The following is a 20277-nucleotide window of genomic DNA, read 5'->3' on the forward strand; positions in this document are numbered from 1 at the left end:
GCCACGTGCAGCCTAGAGAACCCCACGTAGTGGAGGGAGCCTTTGCCTCCAAAGGACGCTTCTTCAAGGAGCCTCAGGTCTTTTCAGTAGAGAAGGGTCTTTACGTTTTTATTCTTTTAAACTTTAAGTATTTATTTATTTGAGAGAGAAAGAAAGAAAGAGAGAGGGAGAGGGAGGGAGACTGATTTGCTGTCCCACTCATTTGTGCATTCATTGGTTGATTCCTGCATGTGTCCTGACCAGGGTCAAACCCACACCCTTGGGGTATTAGGGCAACACTCTAACCCACTGAGCTACCTGGCCAGGACAGAGAATGCTATTTAGAAACTAAGATCTCGGTGCTTGTTGCCCTGGAGGTACCAGTGAGTTCAGACCCTCACGGCCGGCAGTGTCTGTCCCCTCTCCACACAGAGGACATTGTCGCGCTCCAGCGAGCAAGCCCGCCGAAGGACTGCACTATGCTTTGGGGGATGCCCCTTCGTGTGATCTGTTATTCACTGTTGCGTAGGAGCCAGGCTCTGTAAAGTTATGTGGTAATGTGTACATTTTTGTCTAGTACAGATACAAATAATTTTTTCAGGTTAAAAAAAACAACAAAACCTAAAATCAAAACCTAAAAACCCAAACCAATAAAAAACAAACCCCTCCAATCCTAAAGCTGGCAGTTTTATTTCACTGTGTGACATTTACCAGTTTTGTATATACTCCAGACATTTTAACGTTCATTTTTCTGGGCCTATAATCTTAATTCTCTCTGAACCAGCTTTACCAACTGCTGGTTCTCTCTTAATCGGGTAAAGTAAATTATTTAAAAAATAGGTAAATAAGTCACACTCACTTTATGAAAGTGGATAAAGGAAATACAATTTTAACGGATGAAAAAGTGTGCTCGGCCTTCGATGACAAAGCAGTGCCATGTGGTTGGCTGCAAAGTCTCCTCTTTCCAGAACTGCGGTTCCCCTTCCCAGCCAGGAGCAAGGGGCCTCCCTCATGCTTCGCCCACTTCTTCATGCCTCATTCTCTCTCTTGAATGGCCTGCCCACACCGCTGTGAACATGAGAGCGACTCACCAGGGTTCCACCTTTGTTTATAGACTTTTTGTGTCTTAACTGAGTACAGTATATTCTCCGAATGCCATTGGCAAAATTTCTTGGGTTTTGCTTTTTTCCTCCCCTCTCCAGGAGGTCCTGAGTCTGCAGCCTGCTTAGATGAGGGACTGGTTCGGTTTATTCTGCTACCCTTAGCTAGAGTTTTACTAACAAGTCCTCGCTTTTTTGCACGAGATGGCTGTATACGTAGAAATATCACATATACAAGTAACAGAACGTACAAGAAAAAGCTTGACCGCTGATACTCTCCCAGGAGGTGAGCATTCACTTTACCAGCGGCGTATTGTCGCGAGCCTTGTGCTACCACCCCAACACACATTAGTTCTCTTCACCCCATGTGGAAAATGACGGTATCAACACGTTTTCATGAACTCCAGGTGTTTTTCTCAGCTCGGAGCTCTGAGACATTGGCACCCCTCTAGAGGACCCCAGGTAGTGAGAGGCAGTTCTGAATTACTAGAGGCCAGGCCATTCGAGGCCCGTCTCAAACAAGAGGTTGGGTGGTGCTCCTGACTGTTTAACTTTGTACGTGGTTCCCAGTGTACTTCTGGTAGTGAGGGAGATTTTCTTAATGACTCAAATAAATGACATCTAACCTTTACCTTTTAATAGCTGGGCCGTGTGTGTTGTTCATGTTCGTGTCAGGAATGAGATTCTAACAAAACGTAATTCTGGGTAAAATGTGGAGTTTATCTTTAGGCCATTGGTTCCCCCTCCCCCTTTCCCCTCTTAATGGTCTTTGATCTGTTTCCCATGCTTACAGGACCCCTGGCATCTCTTATTACACATTTTAAGACCTTATTTCATAAAAGGATCTAAAATTCATTCACATTGAAGTGTAAATTACCCGACAGTCGGTGGCAGTAAGACTTCTGTCTTCTCACTCCTATGGAGAACGGAGTTAGCGGTCCATGATCGCCCCCTGCAGGCCAGCTACAGAATTTCAGGATTCAGTGCAAAAGGACAATGTGGCCACATTCATCAAAACTCAGGGGGGAAAGTGCCCTTTTTAAAATACAAAGCTTTTTTTTAAATTTAAAAATATTTTTTTCTTATAAAATGTAATAAGGGTAATAGTGATACATGACAAACAACATAAACTTTTGAATTGCAAAAAAAATACCGGTTTTAGGGTCATAATTTTATATAATACAATGAATAATACTGTTTATTCATTTGGTATGATGAACGATTGTACGAGTTTTCGGGCTCACATTTCTGCAAATTCCATGCGGGGCCATCGGACCGCATACTTCCTCGGTGGTGACCGCGGGGCATCAGACTGGGCAGGTGCTGGCCGCCGGCCCCTCCGGAAGGAGACGCTGAGGAGGAGTCGGACGTGCAGAGTGTTTACTAGGGACCCATGTCTGTGACTGGAAGTGAGAGGCTGCAAAGCAATGCGGCTGTGACCAAATTTTGGCCTCTCCCCTGGGGCGCTCCGGACCACCCATGACCCGTGGGACCATCCTAGGTCGGCCACAGTGTCTTCATACCCCTGCTCCCATCAGCCCTCAGGTGGCTGACTGTCTCCTCATGGTGTCACTGCACACGGGTCTCTAACCCAGTGGCATTTCACTAGGGGCGGTTTGGCCTCTCAGAGGACACTTGGCAAGGCCTGGACATTTTTGGCTGTCACAACAGCAGGTGCACCACTGACACCTAGTAAGTGGGGACCAGGGAGGCTGTGGAACATCCCATAATGCACAGAACAACCCTACCCCCCCCAACAAAGAATTAGTGGGTCCAAAAATGTTATAGTATAGACATTAAAAAACCCTGCTTAACCTTTTATTTTTTTCCCAAAAAGGCAGTGAGATCTGGATGCTTGATTCAATTCCGGTTCATCTTTGGAGACAGGATAGAAGCCTCCACCGGTGGACCTGTGTTGTAGGTCCCCTTGCCTCAGATAAGGAGGCAAGGCTGTAACTCCCATTTCTTGTGATGTGCAGATTCGTCAGTGTGCTCGGGTGTTGTCAGCCTGATCAGCTCATTATAAAGTCCCTCATTAGCCATTAACCCAATAGTTTCATCATTCAGGGTGGAAAAATGGTGACTTCTAATTCCATCACTTGTTTTCCTATTAGCTGCCGTTCTTCTAAAGCAAAGCATGGCCTTGTCCACTCCGGACCCTGAAAGGCAGTCCACGCAGGAAAGGCAGGATACACGCACGACTCTTTTCCTTTATCCATTTTCAGAATGCCCTAGTCATGAAAAAATGTTTTAAATTTTCTTTATATGTGTTTTCAGAAAAAACAGCTAGCAGCCACCCCCTGGGGAGCAAAGCAAGGAAAAGAGCGGTTACTACACAGACGAGTGTGGTCCCCAGCACTTGGCTTTATTTGAATCCACAAGGCCTGTTGGGACGAAGCAGGGCGCTAGGGGGCAGCAGAGACCACCAGTTGCTGGAGCCGGACCCGCGGGGCTTTGATACCCTTGCCCCTGACTGTTGCTGTTTGCAGCTCTCCTGTCAGCTAGCTAGAATCTCAGCTGGTCTGAGAAGCAACATCCGGGTCACTGGGTCACGGCCGCAGGGAGGGGCAGGGGCTCTCCCTGGTGCTCCCGTCCCGGCTACCTGCCGCTGTGGGAGTGTCTCGCCTGGGGCTAGCGGCGGGAATCCAGTGGCCCCGTGGGGGTCTGTCTGTGACAAGAAAGCAACCTCCTCAGCGCTCAGCTCCCAGGGTGCATTCTGCATGTTTCCAAGTTGTCCTTCGTCTCTTTAAACGGTGTCGATATGGTATCTCGAAGAACAACAGTGGCTTTCAGGTAAGACAAACCTGGGTTTGAATCCTAGTTCTACTACTTAGGAAATGTGTGATGAAGCTCAGCTTTGGCACCTGTGAGACACGGGTTGGCGACAGTTGCTGATGCTGAAACCGAAGCTTATGCAAGAGAAGAGCTCAGCGCCGGGCTTGAGGTTTGGAGCGTGTGCGTGGGCGCATGCGCAGCATCCACAAAGGCCCGCCCCTTGCCTTCTGCGGGGAGCGTGAAGTAAGAGTCCTCAGGATACACCGATGCTTAAATTCTTACAATCGTACCCTCCTTGGGCTTCACTATACTCAGTCTCTTGCCAATCCAAGAGGGCAAGAGATAAAGCCCGACTTTAACATGCACGTTTAGCCAGTTATTCATGCATCAGACGTGAATCAGACGTGAACGTGTGTTATGTCTCAGGCGTCCGTGGGCGGGCCACAGGAAAGGGGGTTGAGATAATGGGGGAACAGAGACACAGCGGCGGGAAAGGCAGTCTTGCCTGCAAGAAAAGTCAGCGCTAATGGGAAGAATGAAGGAGGTAACGCAACCAGGAAGCAGACCAGTGATTATGATGCGATGTGTAGGATGGCCTTCAGCTCAGGAGCCCATCTGGAGGAGTGACGTGTGACCTTAACCCGGGGAGACGAGTCACGGCCAGGCAGAGCGAGGGCAGGGTGACCGTCGTTTCAGCTGGAGGGAGCGGGGGTCGGGCAGATTGGGCGGGTTTGGTGGGTTTGGGGGAGTTTCTCACCGTTCTGCAGGGAGGAACATGGGTGGGCAGGGTTGCTATGGTGACGGGGCTGGGGCAGGGGAGGCAGGCCGAAGGTCGTGGTGTTGTGCCATTGAGTGGGAGTGCCGTCTTTAAGGGCATTGCAGTACTTCCTGAGGCAGAATCTGACTGGTGATCGCAAGGAGTTGAGAAATTGGGAAGGTCAATGCCATTGATGACCCGGGGTAGGAGGCGTGAGGAACGGTGCTGAAGCCGAGGTTTGGGGAATGGAGAGAAGTGACTTCCCAGATGTTTCGGAGAAACCCTGGACAGGACATGTGTTCAAACAGTAACCATGGGAACGCTCAATGTCAACGTTTTGTAATCAACCTTGAGAAATTGCTGCTTTAAGTCCCAGTAACCCCTGGGTGTTCCAGGTCAGCTCGAGCCCTTCCTCTGGCGTTTGCAGGGAACTGGAAGTAACCAGAACCTGTGAGCTCTTCTTCCTTTGCCTTCCCTCTGACAGCCCAGGGGGACACTCAGGGTTCTCTTTATCCTCATGATGGGGCAGCTGGGGATGAGGAACGTGGCTGTTCCCTGGGTCTGCGTGGCTGGCAGAGGTGGCCGGGGGGCTGTGGACACCCTCCTCCCATCTGGTTCAACTCCTGGCTCTGCGGTGGCACCACCAATGGGGCATTCCGGCGTCTCTGGGCAGGGTTCCCAGCCCGTAACTGTCTCCCCCCCAGCCCATAACTATCCCCCCTCTGCCTGATGTGGGAATTTCCCCCCTCACTGTTGAAGTTCAAAATTGGATTAATTATAGCCCTCAGTTTGTGACACTTTCTCATCATTAGTCCATGCGTGGCTCTCTCTGATTTCCTGAATTTATTGTTAATAGTATAATGAAGTCCCCTGAGTATCCACCCTCCCGCCCAGGAGTGAAAACATTACCTAAAACTTGCATCTCTTGTACCCCCTCCCACCCCATCCACCCCTCTTCAGGATGGAAAAGATGACTATTCTGATCTTTGAGTTGATCGTTCCTTTTTCGGTGCGTGTTGATGGATTTCCTTCTTCCGGATGCTCCCTGCACCTGGAACCACACAGCGTGAGACCCTTGGTAACTGGCTTCTTTCACCGGGCATAATGTTTTTGGGCTTCATCCGTGTTGTGGCGCGAACCAGCACTCCATTCCTTTTCATGGCTGTATAGCATTTCATTGCATGGCCACGCCCCCTTTGGTGTATCCAGTCACCCACGGATGGACATTTGGGTTGCTTCCACTTCTTTGGCTGTTACGAATAATGCCGTTAGGAGGCTTTGAGAACAAGGTTTTGTGTGGACTTGCATTTTCAAGTCTTTCAACCCCTGGGAGCGGAACGTCACGTGGAGTTACAGTGTGAGGAGCTGCCAGGACGTTTTCCAATGCTGCTGCACGGTCTTCCCTTCCCACCAGGGGTGTCACGTGAGAACTCTGCAGCACCCTCGCCTGCGGACACATCCCCTGCTTGCCTTAGAATTCCGGAATGGGGCGGCGCGGGGGTGAGAATGCCGCTGCCCGCTTTCTCTCGCCCTCTCCCCAAGTCATAGTTACGCGCAGCCACGAGCCCTGAAAACTCTAACAGCCTGACACGCACGTTTGGGCCTCTGGCCAACCTGTCTTCCTTGCCCAGGAGTCAGCGAGGCCTTGGTGCTTGCGGCCGCGGGAAAGCAGCGGTGGATGAAGCTTAGCTGGTGGGCGTTTGGAAGGGAGCCTCGTTCACCCGCGCTGGCTGCCAGAGCTTCCTTGTTGTGTGCAGTTGGCGGCCTCTGGGGTGTTTCTGCCTGGTGCCTGGCCTCCTGCGCCTCTGCCATGGATCCTGGGCTTCTCGTGGAGCTGGTGTTGGCTCCATGGGTGTCTGGGGCGTGAAGCTGGGGCGACCTCTGTCCGGGCTGGCAGAGCCAGTGGGTGCAGGCTGGTTCCTCCTGGGTGCCTGGCTGGGTGACAGGGAGACGCTCGCCTCAGCTCAGGAGGGGCCCAGGGAGCGGAGACCGGTCCCACCTCCACCAGCATTGCTCTCTGTGACTCGGGAAATGACGGCTGTATTTGCACGGCTCAGACCCGCCTGCCTAGGTGAGGAAGGTTTGTCCGCGCAGTGTCTGGTGGTGATGGGGGAGGATATTCAGGCAGGTGGGGTGGGAAGGGAGATGGAATCCGGGAGGGGTCCCTTTGAGATTGGACAGAGGGAGGGCTGGTTCATGTTAGCCTGAGGGGATGTCCGGGAGGCCCAGGGAGAAACAGAGGCAGGGAAAACATCCCAGGAGCTCTTTGCCAATGAACTAATGGTCCCGCCTGGCGGCGTCAGGCCCATTTAGTCAGACCTGTGGGTGCTCACTCATTCCACAAATATTTATTCAGTCTTTACTGCATTTCTGGAGCTTTCGAGGCCCGGCGCTGCAGCGATGAGCCGTCCTTGCGGAGCTCAGAGGCCGGTGGGGTGGAGGGACATTACCTAAATCGCTGCTGGGCCAGCCCCTGCTCTGGGCTCATTATCTCGGGATAATGGTAGGAGGGCGGTGACTTCATGCAGGGGCCCAGAAAGCCTTGGCGGGGGTGGGGGGGGCGGGCACTCGGGGTCTGAAGGATGAGTGGGGATGGGTTGGGGGTGGGGCGAAGAGCATTTCCGGCAGAGGGCACAGCAGATGCGAGGCCCTGAATGGGACAGAAATCAGCGTTCTAGGGCCCGAAGGACAGCCAGGAGGTGGCGAGCAGAGAGGGAGGAGGGTGGCGGAGGAGGCGGGGAGGGTGGCAGGGGCTGGTCCCCTTCGGTGCTTAGGGTCCTTGCAGACCCCTCCCTGCGAGTTTCCTAAGAGCAGCGGTCGGCCCTGGGGGGTTGAAGAATAGAAGCAACAGGGTCAGGTTTTTTAAACTGTATTTTTCCACCACCATTTATCCCCTATCCCCTCTTCCATTGCCCACCCCCCCCACCACGACACAGCCAGATTTGTGTTTGAAATGACCACTCTGGGTGGAGTAGCGTGGTTCCTGGGTGCCAATCCCAAGCCTCAGGGAATTAGGCGGCAGATCCCGAGGTACAAACACATACCCGTTCCTTTCCCCCAGCGTTGCTGGGTTCCTCCTGGGATCCACTGCGCTTAGGAGGGTTCTGTGCTCCTTGAAGGGAGCCGCCCAAGCGAGACCAGGGTCCACTCTGGGGGCGGTGAGAGTGTAGCTGTGGACAGGGCATGAGCTTGATGGGGGGCAGATACTACAGCAAGGGACAGTGGTGCCTAGGGCCGTAGCCCGGTCCTCTTGATGCGTGCTTCAGCCTCATGTGACCTGAGAAACCCGGTTTTACCCTGGGTGTGGGGGCAGCAGACCCCACTGCGTGCCTGCCCAGATTGGCCCACCCAGCTGAGCTTCCTGCCTAGACACTGTCATTGGCTGACACGGGCGGGGCTGTGGGCCCCCCCACGAGCATTACCTGCTGGATAATGGTTTAAAAGCTGCAGATAGACGCCTGGGCCTGCCCGCAGACCCCCTGAGTCAGACCTCCTTTGGGAGCGGGGACAGCACCAGGAACTCAGAGAACCAGCGCCTTCGGCAAGGGCGTCTTAGGTGCACTGTGCTCGCGCCCTGTGGCTTCGGCAAGAGAGGATCCCTGACCTGGCGGCTCCCAACGCCACAAATTGCACTCTCACGGTCTTGGAGCCCAGAAATGCAAAGACCAAGGTGTGGGCGACGCCCCGCCCCCTCCTGCCGCTCTAGGGAAGGGTCCTTCTCCGTGTCCCCCAGCTTCTGGTGGCTGCTGGCCTTCCTTGGGCCAAGTGTGTCTGCAGAGGTCCTTTTCCCAAAGGAAGCATTACTTATGGGTTCCAGAGATTAGGACTCAGTACCTCTGGGGGACCCCTTTCCAGCTGGCCACATATCAGGTTCAAAAACCACTAATGTGTAGGCCCTGGCCCGGTAGCTCAGTTGGTTGGAGCGTCATCCCTGTGTACCGAGGTTGTGGGTTTGATCCCTGGTCAGGGCACATATACGCATCAACCAATGAATGTGTAAGTAGGAGGAGCAACAGATTAAAAGAAAAATCACTGATGTGGCCCACACCTTGGGGTACTCGGGGTAGACCGGGCCTAGGGGATTGGAGCCACAGAAGAAGGGGTCCATACGAGGTCTCGGAGCCTGTGACTCCCTCCTGAGATTGGAACCTAAGAGCCCAGGTTCCCAGGAGTGAGGGGCAGCTGACCTGTACCGAGCATATCTTCTGTACAATGACATCTCCTGCCACATTGCTCCCCCAAACGAGCTTGCGAGGTGGGTCCTGCTATTGTCTCCCGTGTCACAGATGAGAAGATGAAGGGGACGGAGGTTACACTGCTCGCCGGGGGTGACAGAGCTAATTGCTGGTGGAGCTGGGACGGAAGCGCAGGCAGAGGCTAGAACCTCGTGTGTGGCCGGAACGGCGTCCAGTGGGTTTGCTCTGATCCATTCCGAGAATCACCCCCATCCGGCACCTTTATCTACCACGCAAACACGGAGCCAGACTTGTCTGGAAAGAAAGGAGGCCCTCGGGACCCCCTGCCCCCACCCTGCGCGGCCCCACAAAGCCTCGGTGAATCCTCGCCTCGCCCTGTAGGCGGTTGGTTTCTCAGCCCTCGGGCCCAGGGGGAGGCAGGCAGGTCTTGCAGGGGTGGGGGTGGGGGGCAGCTGAGATCCTAATGAATTTCTGAGGTTGATGGCCTGGGAGGGAACTTGGAAGTCTCCCCGCCTCCAAATCACCTGCCGAAAGGCAGACAGGGAGGGTGGGGCCGGTTCGTTCGCACCTTGGGTACATATTTGCTCCTGGCCCTGACTCACTTCCCTGCGGAGCAGGGCCTCAGGTGAAAAGTTTACCGGCTCCACCTGCCCTCCACCCTGCCTTATAGCTCCCCTCCCAGCGGGGCCTGTGCCCCACAACCCTGGGGTTCGGAGAGCACCAAGCAACCCTGCCCTCCGTCCTCTCCACGGGCACCCACCACCATGGCAGCCCTGGCAGCCCGCGTCTCCAAGCAGCGGGCGGCCGCCGAAGGCCTGGGCTCCAACCAGAACGCCGTGAAATACCTGGGCCAGGACTTCGAGACCCTCAGGCAGCAATGCTTGGACTCAGGGGTCCTGTTTAAGGACCCAGAGTTCCCGGCGTGCCCATCAGCCTTGGGCTACAAGGACCTTGGACCCTGCTCCCCCCAAACTCAAGGCATTGTCTGGAAGCGGCCCCCGGTAAGGAGACAACCTCGTTGTCGAGTGTTAGGACAGGATGGAGGGCCCTCGCTTGTGGCCGGAAGAAGTTGATGGGGAAGGCGTGGCTCTGGGCCCTAAAGTCCTGGATCCCGTGTTTCGGAACACCTCTCTCCCATTACAAATCTCTTCCGGAGGCGCTGAGGTTGGAGGGAAGAGAATGCCTGGGCTTTGGGACCAGGCAAGTTCGATTTGAATCCTGGCTCTGCCCCGGGTGGTCTTGGACAGCTCGCTTCTGTGGGCCTCAGTTTTCTCATCTGTAAAAGGGTGCTACTGGCACCTTATTTCTCAGGGTTGATATGAGGCCTGGAGATAAAGCTCAGAGCACGGTGCCTGGCCCACATCAGACACAGACGGCATGGTGGTGCGTGTACAGGCCCCTGGGCCAGCGCACACGGAGCCAGTCGATGCTCAGTGTAAATGGCGACATCGACGCAGAAAGGTGCAGGGTTGCTTAAGGTCATGAACTGTGTCATTGTCCCACCTGGGCTGGTGAGTGGCAGCGGGTGGAGCTGTGGGTCTTTGAACGCAGACGGAACTCAGGGGCTCCTGGATGCGGTCACTGGTCCCGCCCCAAACTCAAGGGTAGAGAATGGAGAGCCATCTTCCCAAAACCTATGTCCATGACCTACCACCAGGGGTCCCCATCAAATGACTGAGCCTCAGGGACAGGGGCCCCCCTCTGCAGCGTGGCGGTGAGGATGGAGGTGACCTGTTCAGCGCTGGGCCGAGTCTGTGGCCACCCCCCTGGTGATGACGAGGGAGGCGGTGGCAGCCCCGGGTCTCCTGAATGTGCACAGCCCAAGCTCCCGAAACGCCCTGCGTGGGCTGTCAGTTCTGGTCTGATGCCCCCGGGGGGCGTGCTTCCCAGTTGCCATTGTCACCGAGAATATGCAGTTGAAGTCACTCCCTGCCTTGGACTCCTGCTGGTGCCTGTTTCCCCTGAACCCATTCCTCAGAGGGGGACAAGCGAGGCTCGCTCAACATGCGCGGTGACCCTGCCCCGAGTCACAGTCCCCATCACCGCTGCAGAGACCAGGTTGTTACTCAGAGAGACAAAAATGGTGCCCGAGTGTGGGCGGGGCGGGGGGGGGGGGGGGACCTGCCGGCCTCTTTCAAACCTCTGTGGCTGCCGGACTATTACTTTGTATCTCTGACCCGTGTTGCCACAGAAGTCTGGCCACACAGAGGAGACTCTTGGGGAATGTTCTCAGGCACAAGGCTGCGATGCCGCCTCCTGAGGCGGCAGGGTGCTGGGTGGCCCCTGAGAGATTCACGACCTTAGTCACGGCGGTTTTTTCCTGGGGGGAAGGGGTGCGTGTTGACTTATGCTAAAAATAACACGCGGTAAAATGGACGCCCCATCGACTTACAATCCTCTTAGCGCTGTTCTGGCTGTGACCCCTGAACATACACGTTTCTGGCCTTTGCAAACTGCTCTGTCTTCCAAATCGAACCCGGAATTTCAGCAGAACTTGGTAGACTTATGGGACATGAGTCTTAATGAGCTGATGTCACACGATCGGTGTGACATGGGTGGCTGACTGTATAGCTCCGGGAACGGTTTGGGGAGTGTCAGCCCGTCCCATCGTTAGGAGCTGTAGCCACGGGGTGGGTGATGTCTCCAGGAGAGGATGCTTAGGGCAGGCCGTGGCTGGATGGAGCCGGATCGCCGCAGGGGGCTGAGGACCTGGCCAGGGGTCCCCTGACCCTTAGGGGTGAGCCGAGCAGAGGAGCCCTTGGAGGGGACTGAGAAGGGGCCTCTGGCGCGGCGAGGGGAAAGTCAAGGGCGCGGGAGGCTGCAGGAGCCGCGGGAGGAGAGCCTCCAGCAGTAACGCGAAGGGCGCACGCTCGGCGAGCCCCGAGGCTGCTTCCGGGTCTGACTTCGGGGACCCTAACACGGTCTTCACCCCCGTGGCCACCGCCCCTGGATCGCTTACGACTTGCATTTTGTCCCAAATTGCTTCCAGGAGTTGTGCCCCAGCCCCCAGTTTATCGTTGGCGGAGCCACACGCAGAGACATCTGTCAGGGCGGCCTCGGTGAGTAAGCGGGGGTGGTCCTGCGTGTCGGGGGGCGGGGCGGCGTGTGCCTGTGATGAGTGACCTCGGATGAAGCTGTCGGACTGGACCGACCGCAGTCACCTTTAAATGGCCATAATTTTCCCTGGGAAATGGCCATGTCTGTGCAATGAGCTGTCCTAATGGACGCTCTTATAATTACTAAGAAAACAAGGATCCTGTCTTTCTAGCCAGGCTATCTTTCACAGGCCCCGGATTTCAGGATTAAGAAGACCCTCCCCTCCCCAAATCTCATATTCCCTCCCATCAGGGGCCGTTAAGCTTTGGAAATAACGTATATTGTTTGATAATTTCCAACCTCAAGTCAGATGCTCTGGATCCCCTAACCAAGCCTCACCGTCCAGGGGGGCCACACTGACATTTTAGGGGACAGCGTGGCTCTGAGTGGAAGTCCGGGGGCTTCCAAGCGGCCATCCAGTGGCAGCTGCACAATGTGAAACTGGAATGAAAGCCGCGAGGGGATGAGCGCCGTGCCTGGTGCTCCCCAGCGAGCGGACACAACCTCAGCACCCGCAGGACCCGCTGGCCTTTCTCTCTCAGGAGGTCCCCGCTCCGAGTCCCGGCCGGGAAAGCCCGATTTCAACCCGCTGGAGACCTTTCTGATTCCGGAAACTCACAGGGCGCTTGGCCTTAAATGCCTCCAATGTCCTCTCCTTTAAAGAGCACAGCGGACAGCCCCGCAGCCAGAGCTCCTGGAGGGCGAGGATGAAGCAGTGAGAACCATTCAGGGCGCCGCCCGCAAGCGTGCGCCCCGCCCCCCGCAAACGTGTGCCCCGCCCCCCAAAACCTCGGCCTCTGTGTCAGGGCTCACAGGGGCCACCGAGCCGACCTTTCCCGTCTTGGGTGCCTGGTGGCGAGCCTTTCTCTCCCGCCGAATGAACGCTCCGCCTCATTCTGTATGTGTCTCACGGAAGCACAACTTCCCATCCGTGCTCCTCACAGCGCCTCATTAGCGGTGTTTTCAGTTTGGAAAAGGTATTTAATGAGTGCCTTTGAATTGATCGCTTGGCTAGGGCCTCCTCTGAATGGTTGGAAGCGAGGAGAAAGGAGGATTTCTGAAAAGAGGCCGGAGCGTTGCCATGGTGAGCACGTGCGGCTGATGGCCTGGGTGCGTGGCCGCCAGTGGCTGGGAGGACAGGAGACAGCGCGAACCAGCCTGCAGAATCCAGCCCCCGCCTGAGTCTGGGGGTCGGGCCCTGGGGGCCGCCCTGGGCGAGCTGAGCTGCCAAGGTGGTGGGTTTTTTGGTTCTTGCTGTTTTTAATCAGGATCATGGGGACCTCTTTTTTAATTTTATTTTTAATTTTTTTAAAGATTTTATTTATATATTTGTAGAGAGGGAAGGGAGGAAGATAGAGAGAGAGAGAGAGAAACATCAATGTGCAATTGCTGGGGGTCATGGCTTGCAACCCAGGCATGTACCCTGACAGGGAATCGAACCTGTGACACTTTGGTTCGCAGCCCACGCTCAATCCACTGAGCTATGCCAGCCAGGGCTTGGGACCTCTTTTTAAGTTTATTCATTTATTAGTTTTAATTTTCCATGACAGTGGGCAGTCACCATTGTGCTAGTTTCAGGCGCACAGCGTAGTGGTTAGACATTTATGTAACTTACGAAGTGACCCCCCCCCTCCTCCCCCCGGCCCCATACGTCTGGCACCCACCTGGCACCGTACCTAGGCATCACTATATTACTGACCGCGCTCCCCCGTGCTGTGATCTGAGACAGTGGTTTTCAGTGGGCAGAGCCAAGAGGGGCTGTGGAGTCCGGCTTCCTGCAGGGGCCAGGCCCTCGGGACAGTCCCTAAGGGCCCGTCGACCACCAGGAGCCTGGACAAGCAGAAAGCAGGTGCCCCACCGTGCCAGGATGGGAGCCCGTGGCTGAGTCACAGCCGCCTGTGTGGCCGTGAGGTCTGAGCCAGGGCCGGCCCGGAACCGTGGTGGCTTGTGGCGCGATTAGGAGGAGAGGTTTCTCACCCGAGAGCCAGGCGGTGTCACGCGGTACGTGGTGAATCGAGGCGTGCTATGGGGTCATGTTTGTGGGATGCGTGGTTGGCTTTTCACGGTACTGTGCAGCGCAGTGGGGTCTGCTCGAGGTTACAAAAAATTATTACCATTATTTTTCAACCGTTGATCTATATAATGGAAATGACACTTCTTTTATAGAGCTTTGTGTTACTATTGTATTTTATGATGATTCTGAATCCACGCAGTTGAAAAATTAAATTAACTGGAGGTTCACAGTGAAAATCTACTCCATTGCTCACTGGCCTGCAACCACTCAAATAAATCTTTTCTGTGTTCCTTTATGCAAAGGCAAGCCAATCTAAATAGCATTCTAGTTTATACCCTCTCTTGCATGGAAGGCAGCATACTATAAACACTGTTCGGCACCTTGCCACTATTTGCTATTATTTCATTTAGGAAAATACTTTGGAGCCTTGGCCGGGTGGCTCAGTTGGTTGGAGCATCGTCCTGTACACCAACAAAACACAGGTTGTGGGTTTGATCCCCAGTCAGGGCACATACCTAGGTTGCAGGTTCGATCCCTGGTCAGGGTGCATAGGAGAGGCAACTGATCGATGTTTCTCTCTCACATTGATGCTTCTCTCCTCCCCCTACCCTTCATCTCTCTCTAAAATTAAGAAACATAACCTCAATGAGGTTTAAACAAAAAAGAAAGAAAATATCTTGGAGATCTTCTCCTCTCAGTGGATGAGAGCTTTGCTCTTTTGTAACCACGCAGAGTCCTGTGTTTCACTGCGACTGATGGGCCACAACGGACTTGTCCAGTCTCCTGATGGACGCTGGCGTTATTTTCTCTTTTGGAAAAAGTGTCATGGAGGCCCTGGCTGGTGTAGCTCGGTGGATTGAGCATGAGCTGAGAACCAAAAGGTTGCTAGTTCAATTCCCAGTCAGGGCACACGCCTGGGTTGCAGGCCAGGTCCCCAGTAGGGGGCGCATGAGAGGCAACCACACATCGATATTTCTCTCCTTCTCTTTCTCCTTCCCTTCCCCTCTCTCTAAAAATAAAAATAAATGAAATATTTTTTTTAAAAGCCTTGTGGAGGACGTACTTCTCTCTCCATCCTATCGGGTGTCAGCATGTCCGAGTGTGGCTCCATGCCCCCACACAGCAAGCCACGCCTCCACTGTATGTCCACCTGCAGGGAAACGCGGAGACAGGCACCGGTGCTGCCGACGGTCATGAAAAGGCATCGGGACCGGAAACCGCTTCAGGTGTAAAGGGGCCTGAAGGGTGTCACTCTACAACCTTGGATGACTGCGGTCTCTGAGAAGAGGGATTTCGACACTAGCCGCTTGCAGGAAGAAGGAGCGGGTTTTCTCCTTTAACAAGGGAGGGACAGAGACTTCCAGCCCCTGGACAGGAGTGCGAGGGCTTTCTGAATTACAAGCAAGCTGCAGTGGTTATCCAAACTCTAGATCTGGTGGTGGCGTGTTTTCCACGCTGAGCAGGGTCAGCAGCGGGACGAGCTTTCCTTTGAAGGGTTTGGTGAGGATTGGGGTTTCTCGCTCTTTATCCAGCCTTCCTTGCCTGTTTTTCCTTTTCATCTTTTTTTTTTAAGATTTTGTTTATTTTTAGAGAGAGGGGAGGGGAGGGAGGAAGAGAGGGAGAGAAACTTCAATGTGTGGTTGTCTCTCACACACCCCCCCACTGGGGACCTGACCCGCAACATGGCATGTGCCCTGACTGGGAATCGAACCAGCGACCCTCCGGTTTGCAGGTCGGCACTCAGTCCACTGAGCCACACTGGCCAGGGTTCCCTCTCAGTCTTATTATATCCATGTGTGTTCTGTGCTCCTGTGTGCTGGTCCCTTCCATGCTCCTTTCTGCCTTGACCTGATTTTCCCCTTCACCTCTGTAGGCTTGGTGTCATTCTCATCTTCGCTGTCTTGATTGAACAGAGTGTTCTATCCCGAGTTCTCATCTTGGAAAGGGAGCGACTGGCCCATTTCCCATGTCTCTAAAGGCAAAGAACCAACAGCGATGACAAATTCAGGTGGCGTCTGTGACACAGCCCTCGTGGTTATTTTCCTCTGTGAGTCAGCGGCACCCGCTGGGAGGGCCCTGCCCTTCTGGAACGGGGGTCAGGCACACCCCGCTCTCAGCAGTGGGGACTGGGGTCAGCCTCCTTCAAAGCACTCTTTGAGAACCTTTTGATCTGTAGCCTCCTTCAAGGACTGTTGCGAATTCAATCAAATCACCAGGGCTTCATGGTTACATTTAATGAGCAATCAGAGGAAGCCTCAGTGAACTTAAAGGGCCAAACCCACTGTTTGATTCTGGAAAACACAGAGCCAGACCTCCAGGAAGCAGAAAAACAGCAGGCAACAGTTTCTTGCTGCCCAGTCCTATGTAACATCAAACAAGTTTGCTTTTGCTAACAGGGTCTTACCCTACTTGCGAGGGTTCCCCTTCTTTGTGTCACATATTTTCCCTTTATCTTTATTCTTAGTGCTCAGTGCCCTCCAGTTTGATCCCACTATCATCACTGTCCTGTCTACTATGAAGAAAGGGCCCAAGACAATCATTTGCACTTTAGTATGAATTTGAGCCAGTGGGTTATGAGCACTGTTTCAAGAAGAGCATGAAAGAGTTCTATTGTTACATCTTTTGTTACACTACCCCTCACTAATTTATTTTTATTTATTGATTTTTAGAGAGAGAGAGAGAGACAGAGAGAGGCAAACATTGACTTGTTCCACTTATTTAAGCATTTACTGGTTGATTCTTTTTTAACAAATATTTTATTTATTTATTTTTAGAGATGGGAAGGGAGGGAGAAGGAGAGGGAGACAAACATCAGCGTGTGGTTGCCTCTCATGTAGCCCCCACTGGGGACCTGGCAGTCTAGGCATGTGCCCTGACTGGGAATCGAACCTGTGATGCTAAGGTTCGCAGCCCGTGCTCAATCCACTGAGCTACTCCAGCCAGGGCTGGTTGATTCTTTTATGTGCTCTCACTGGGGATTGAACCTGCAACTTTGGTGCATTGGGATGATGCTCTACCCAACTGAGCTCCCTGGCCAAGATTAACCTCTCACTAACGAATTTCCTTTTGACATGAGTGCAGGTCACACAGCACAGTAATAGAAATCACAGATTACTTTCCTATCACACCGCCCTTGTTGCAAATATCTCAGAATGCCACGCCCACTGACCACAACCTCATCATTATGTTGTTGATCAGGCTCTACTCCAAATCTTCTATATGACACTAATAAAGGCACACAAATCTTACTATATTTTTCAAAACATATTTTGATAACTATCTCAATATACTTTTTATAGGCCTATTTGTTATTTTATGCATTTAGAAACATTATTCTGAGATCCGGTCATGACCTCACTGTACTGCCAAAGGCCCCACACACAGGAATGTTAGGCTCCTTCTGCCAGGGTCTTTGGAGAAATTGTGTGCTCGATATTATTATTATTATTTTTATTTTTATGAAGCCCAGCCACACCTGCACTGCCTGCTGGTTGAAACTGCGTTCTCTGTGGCTGCCTGCCCGCCAACCTGGCCAGGGTCCCCTCTGCCTGAGTTTTGCTTTTCTGCCTCCTTTCACATCTCTTTGACCTTGGGCTCTGCAAGGAGGGCATGTTTCCAGCCCAGCGACACCTGGTTTTCTGTCCACCACACCCCACCGGGCTCCCGGGCATTTTTATATCTGAGTTTGTGACCTTGCCTTTTAACATGTTTGAGGCCGAGAGGGCATCCTCACCTTGCCGTGGGCCCTCCATCATCCCGTGTTTAATGTCTGATGCCCTCGAAGGACCTGCATGGTTCGTTGGGAAGCCTCAGGACTCCAGCTCCGGTTTGGGAACGCCAGACCATTTCTAGTCGTTTTTGGAGGGGACATTTGACAGCCGGCCCCAGCCCAAACAGAGAGGGACTGCGTTGTACCTCACCAGGTGGATTTCAGCCTTGGCCAGAGCAAACGATGAAGCTCAGCCCTCGTCTCCACATTTCTTTCTCCGTTGGATCGTGTCTTATTTTTGCGTCCAAAGGGCATTAGGACTCTAAACTTGGCCAGCACACCCCTTCCTTGAAACTGGTTCTGAGGGGTTTTCACGTGAGGCCCAAATGTATTTACTTACCCATGTTTTTTCCTCTCTAGGGGACCAATTCCATTTTCACAATCTACTAAAAATATTTCCCCTCTACGTAGCATTCATGGTCTGGTCCTGGTGGGGTGCCTCAGTTGCTTGGAGCATCATCCCGGGTTTGATTCCTGGTCAGGGCGCGTGCCTAGGTTGCGGGTTCGATCCCTGGTTGGGGCACATAGGGGAGGCGACTGATTGGCCTCTTTCTCTCTCTTCCTATCTCTCTTGATATCAATAGAACGTATCCTCGGGGAAAGATAAAAGAAAAATAAAGGTCTGTTTTAACACTGAGGGGGAATAGCAGGACGTCCAGAAGCAGTTTCATGCCCAAGTCCTTGTCCCTTCAGCAGTGGCTGAAATTGGGTCAGAATAGGCCTGGGTGGCCTCATGGGCCACTGGGAGGAGCTTGGAAGTCATTTGAATCAGTTCCCTCAGCTGTGCAGTTTTTTTGCCCATTTTCTCCCTGCGGATAACGTAGCGGGGGAAGCAAGGTGGTCCCTGATTCAGAAGAGGACCAGCCAAGAGCCGCCCTCAGCCGGATGCCACACGGTGTTCAAGGGCCTTCAGGCTCAGCGGCCCCTCTGTGCTGTTAGGTCCAGGGGCAGCTTCTGGGTAACCGTGGGAACCGGGAAGCGGCGGTGTGAGCCGGTCCGTGGGGAACCACCAAAGCGGATTATTTAGTGCGTTTTATTACATACAGTGCAGCTCACAGGGGTGATTTGGAGGAGATAAATTATGGCTGCCTCAGGGGTCACACCGCCGTTGCTCAGAAAGTACCCGTGAGATTTGGGGCTAGGGACGCTCTCCCTCTCGGGAGCACCCCTGTGTCTTCTCCTCCCCCCTTCTCCTTCCCCCAGGTGCACCCCCTCTGCCTTTCTCTCTGCTGAGCTCAAGGGCCCTTCTTCGGCTTCTGCCACTTGTTTCCTGAACCTACACGGCCCGGCTGGCTCACTTCTGCTACCCTACCTTCACCCCTACCTCCACCCCTACTTTTACCCCTACCTCCACCCTACCCCTATCCATATCCCTGCCCCTACCCCTACCCCTACCCTTACCTCCACTTCCACCTCCACTCCTACCCCTACCCCTTATCCCTACCCCTACCTCTACCCCTACCTCCACCTCCACCTCCACCCCTACCCCTACCTCTACCCCTACCTCCACCTCCACCTCCACCCCTACCCCTACCTCTACCCCTACCTCCACCTCCACCCCTACCCCTACCTCTACCCTTACCTCTACCCCTACCTCCACCTCCACCCCTACCCCTATCCCTACCCCTACCTCCACCTTCACCCCTATCCCTACCCCTGTCCCTACCTCTACCTCTACCCCTACCTCTACCTCTACCTCTGTAACTTTCGAAATACATTTTCTCTTACAATTTGAATTAAAAAGACACGGGACTAATCTTTGAAACTCTATTGGGAACACTCCTCCTAGGGTGACCCCAACACCCCACCCCCCGCTGACAAAACGCTGGGGCCGATGGGCTCTGGGATCCCTCCGGAACGGTGGCTGGCTCTAAGGCAGCCACCAAAATGAGGGAGCTCTCCCCGTGGTAATGCGTGCTAGAGCCTTTGTTCACAAATACCGGGAGGTGGGCAGCACGTGGCGGCTTCAGGGATGGCATGTGTGTGTGTGGGGGGGTGCTTATGTGACGAAAGGGACACGCGGCTCCTCGGACAGGCTGATTTGTCAGAACCAGGAGGAATTTTCCACAGCTCATTCATTCATTTTACAATTATTGGTTCCGCGCCTTCTTTGAACAGACGCGCCCTGTCTCTCCTCTCTGGGCAAACGGGGAGAGAGGAAGGTTCCAGGCAGCGCCAAGAATATGAGCGAAGGTCCCTTCAGCGAGAACGGGCGGGGCCCTGGGGAGGATGTGCAAGGGAGTGTGCGGGCCGGAGTGCAGAGGGAGCGGGGGCGCGGGTCTGAGTGGGAAGGGGTCCCGAGGACCCGGGTGCTGGGCAGGAATTGTGGACTTTGGCCCCAAGGGCCCCCAGGGCATGGGGAGGTGCGGACGGGGTGTCAGCAGGGCCAAGTTCAGCCGCACTCGCCGCAGGAAGCACCAGGCTGCAGGCAGCAACACAGAAGCCTCATCCCCCGAGGACACAGCTGGTGTCACACGGCGGCCGCTGGAAGTAAAACAGAGGCTCAAGATGCTCAGACATTTCTTTCCCTTTAATTTTAATTTTTTATTTAAGATTTTATTTACATGTTAGAGAGAGGGGAAGGGCAGGAG

At 53.9% G+C, this 20277-nt stretch overlaps 1 protein-coding gene across 1 annotated transcript in view; it reads left to right on the forward strand.

The window, feature by feature from the left end:
* Positions 1-9393: 9393 nt before the first annotated feature.
* Positions 9394-20277, forward strand: part of LOC114512336 (calpain-8) — a 41282-nt gene continuing 30398 nt past the window's right edge. The window contains exons 1-2 of the mRNA XM_028531245.2: positions 9394-9808; positions 11797-11866. Of these exons, the coding sequence (XP_028387046.1) occupies positions 9572-9808; positions 11797-11866 (307 nt within the window). The 5' untranslated portion in view covers positions 9394-9571. The remainder of the gene's footprint in view (positions 9809-11796; positions 11867-20277) is intronic.

The sequence above is a fragment of the Phyllostomus discolor genome, chromosome 15 (assembly GCF_004126475.2).
Source record: "Phyllostomus discolor isolate MPI-MPIP mPhyDis1 chromosome 15, mPhyDis1.pri.v3, whole genome shotgun sequence".
Classification (NCBI taxonomy): Eukaryota; Metazoa; Chordata; class Mammalia; order Chiroptera; family Phyllostomidae; genus Phyllostomus; species Phyllostomus discolor.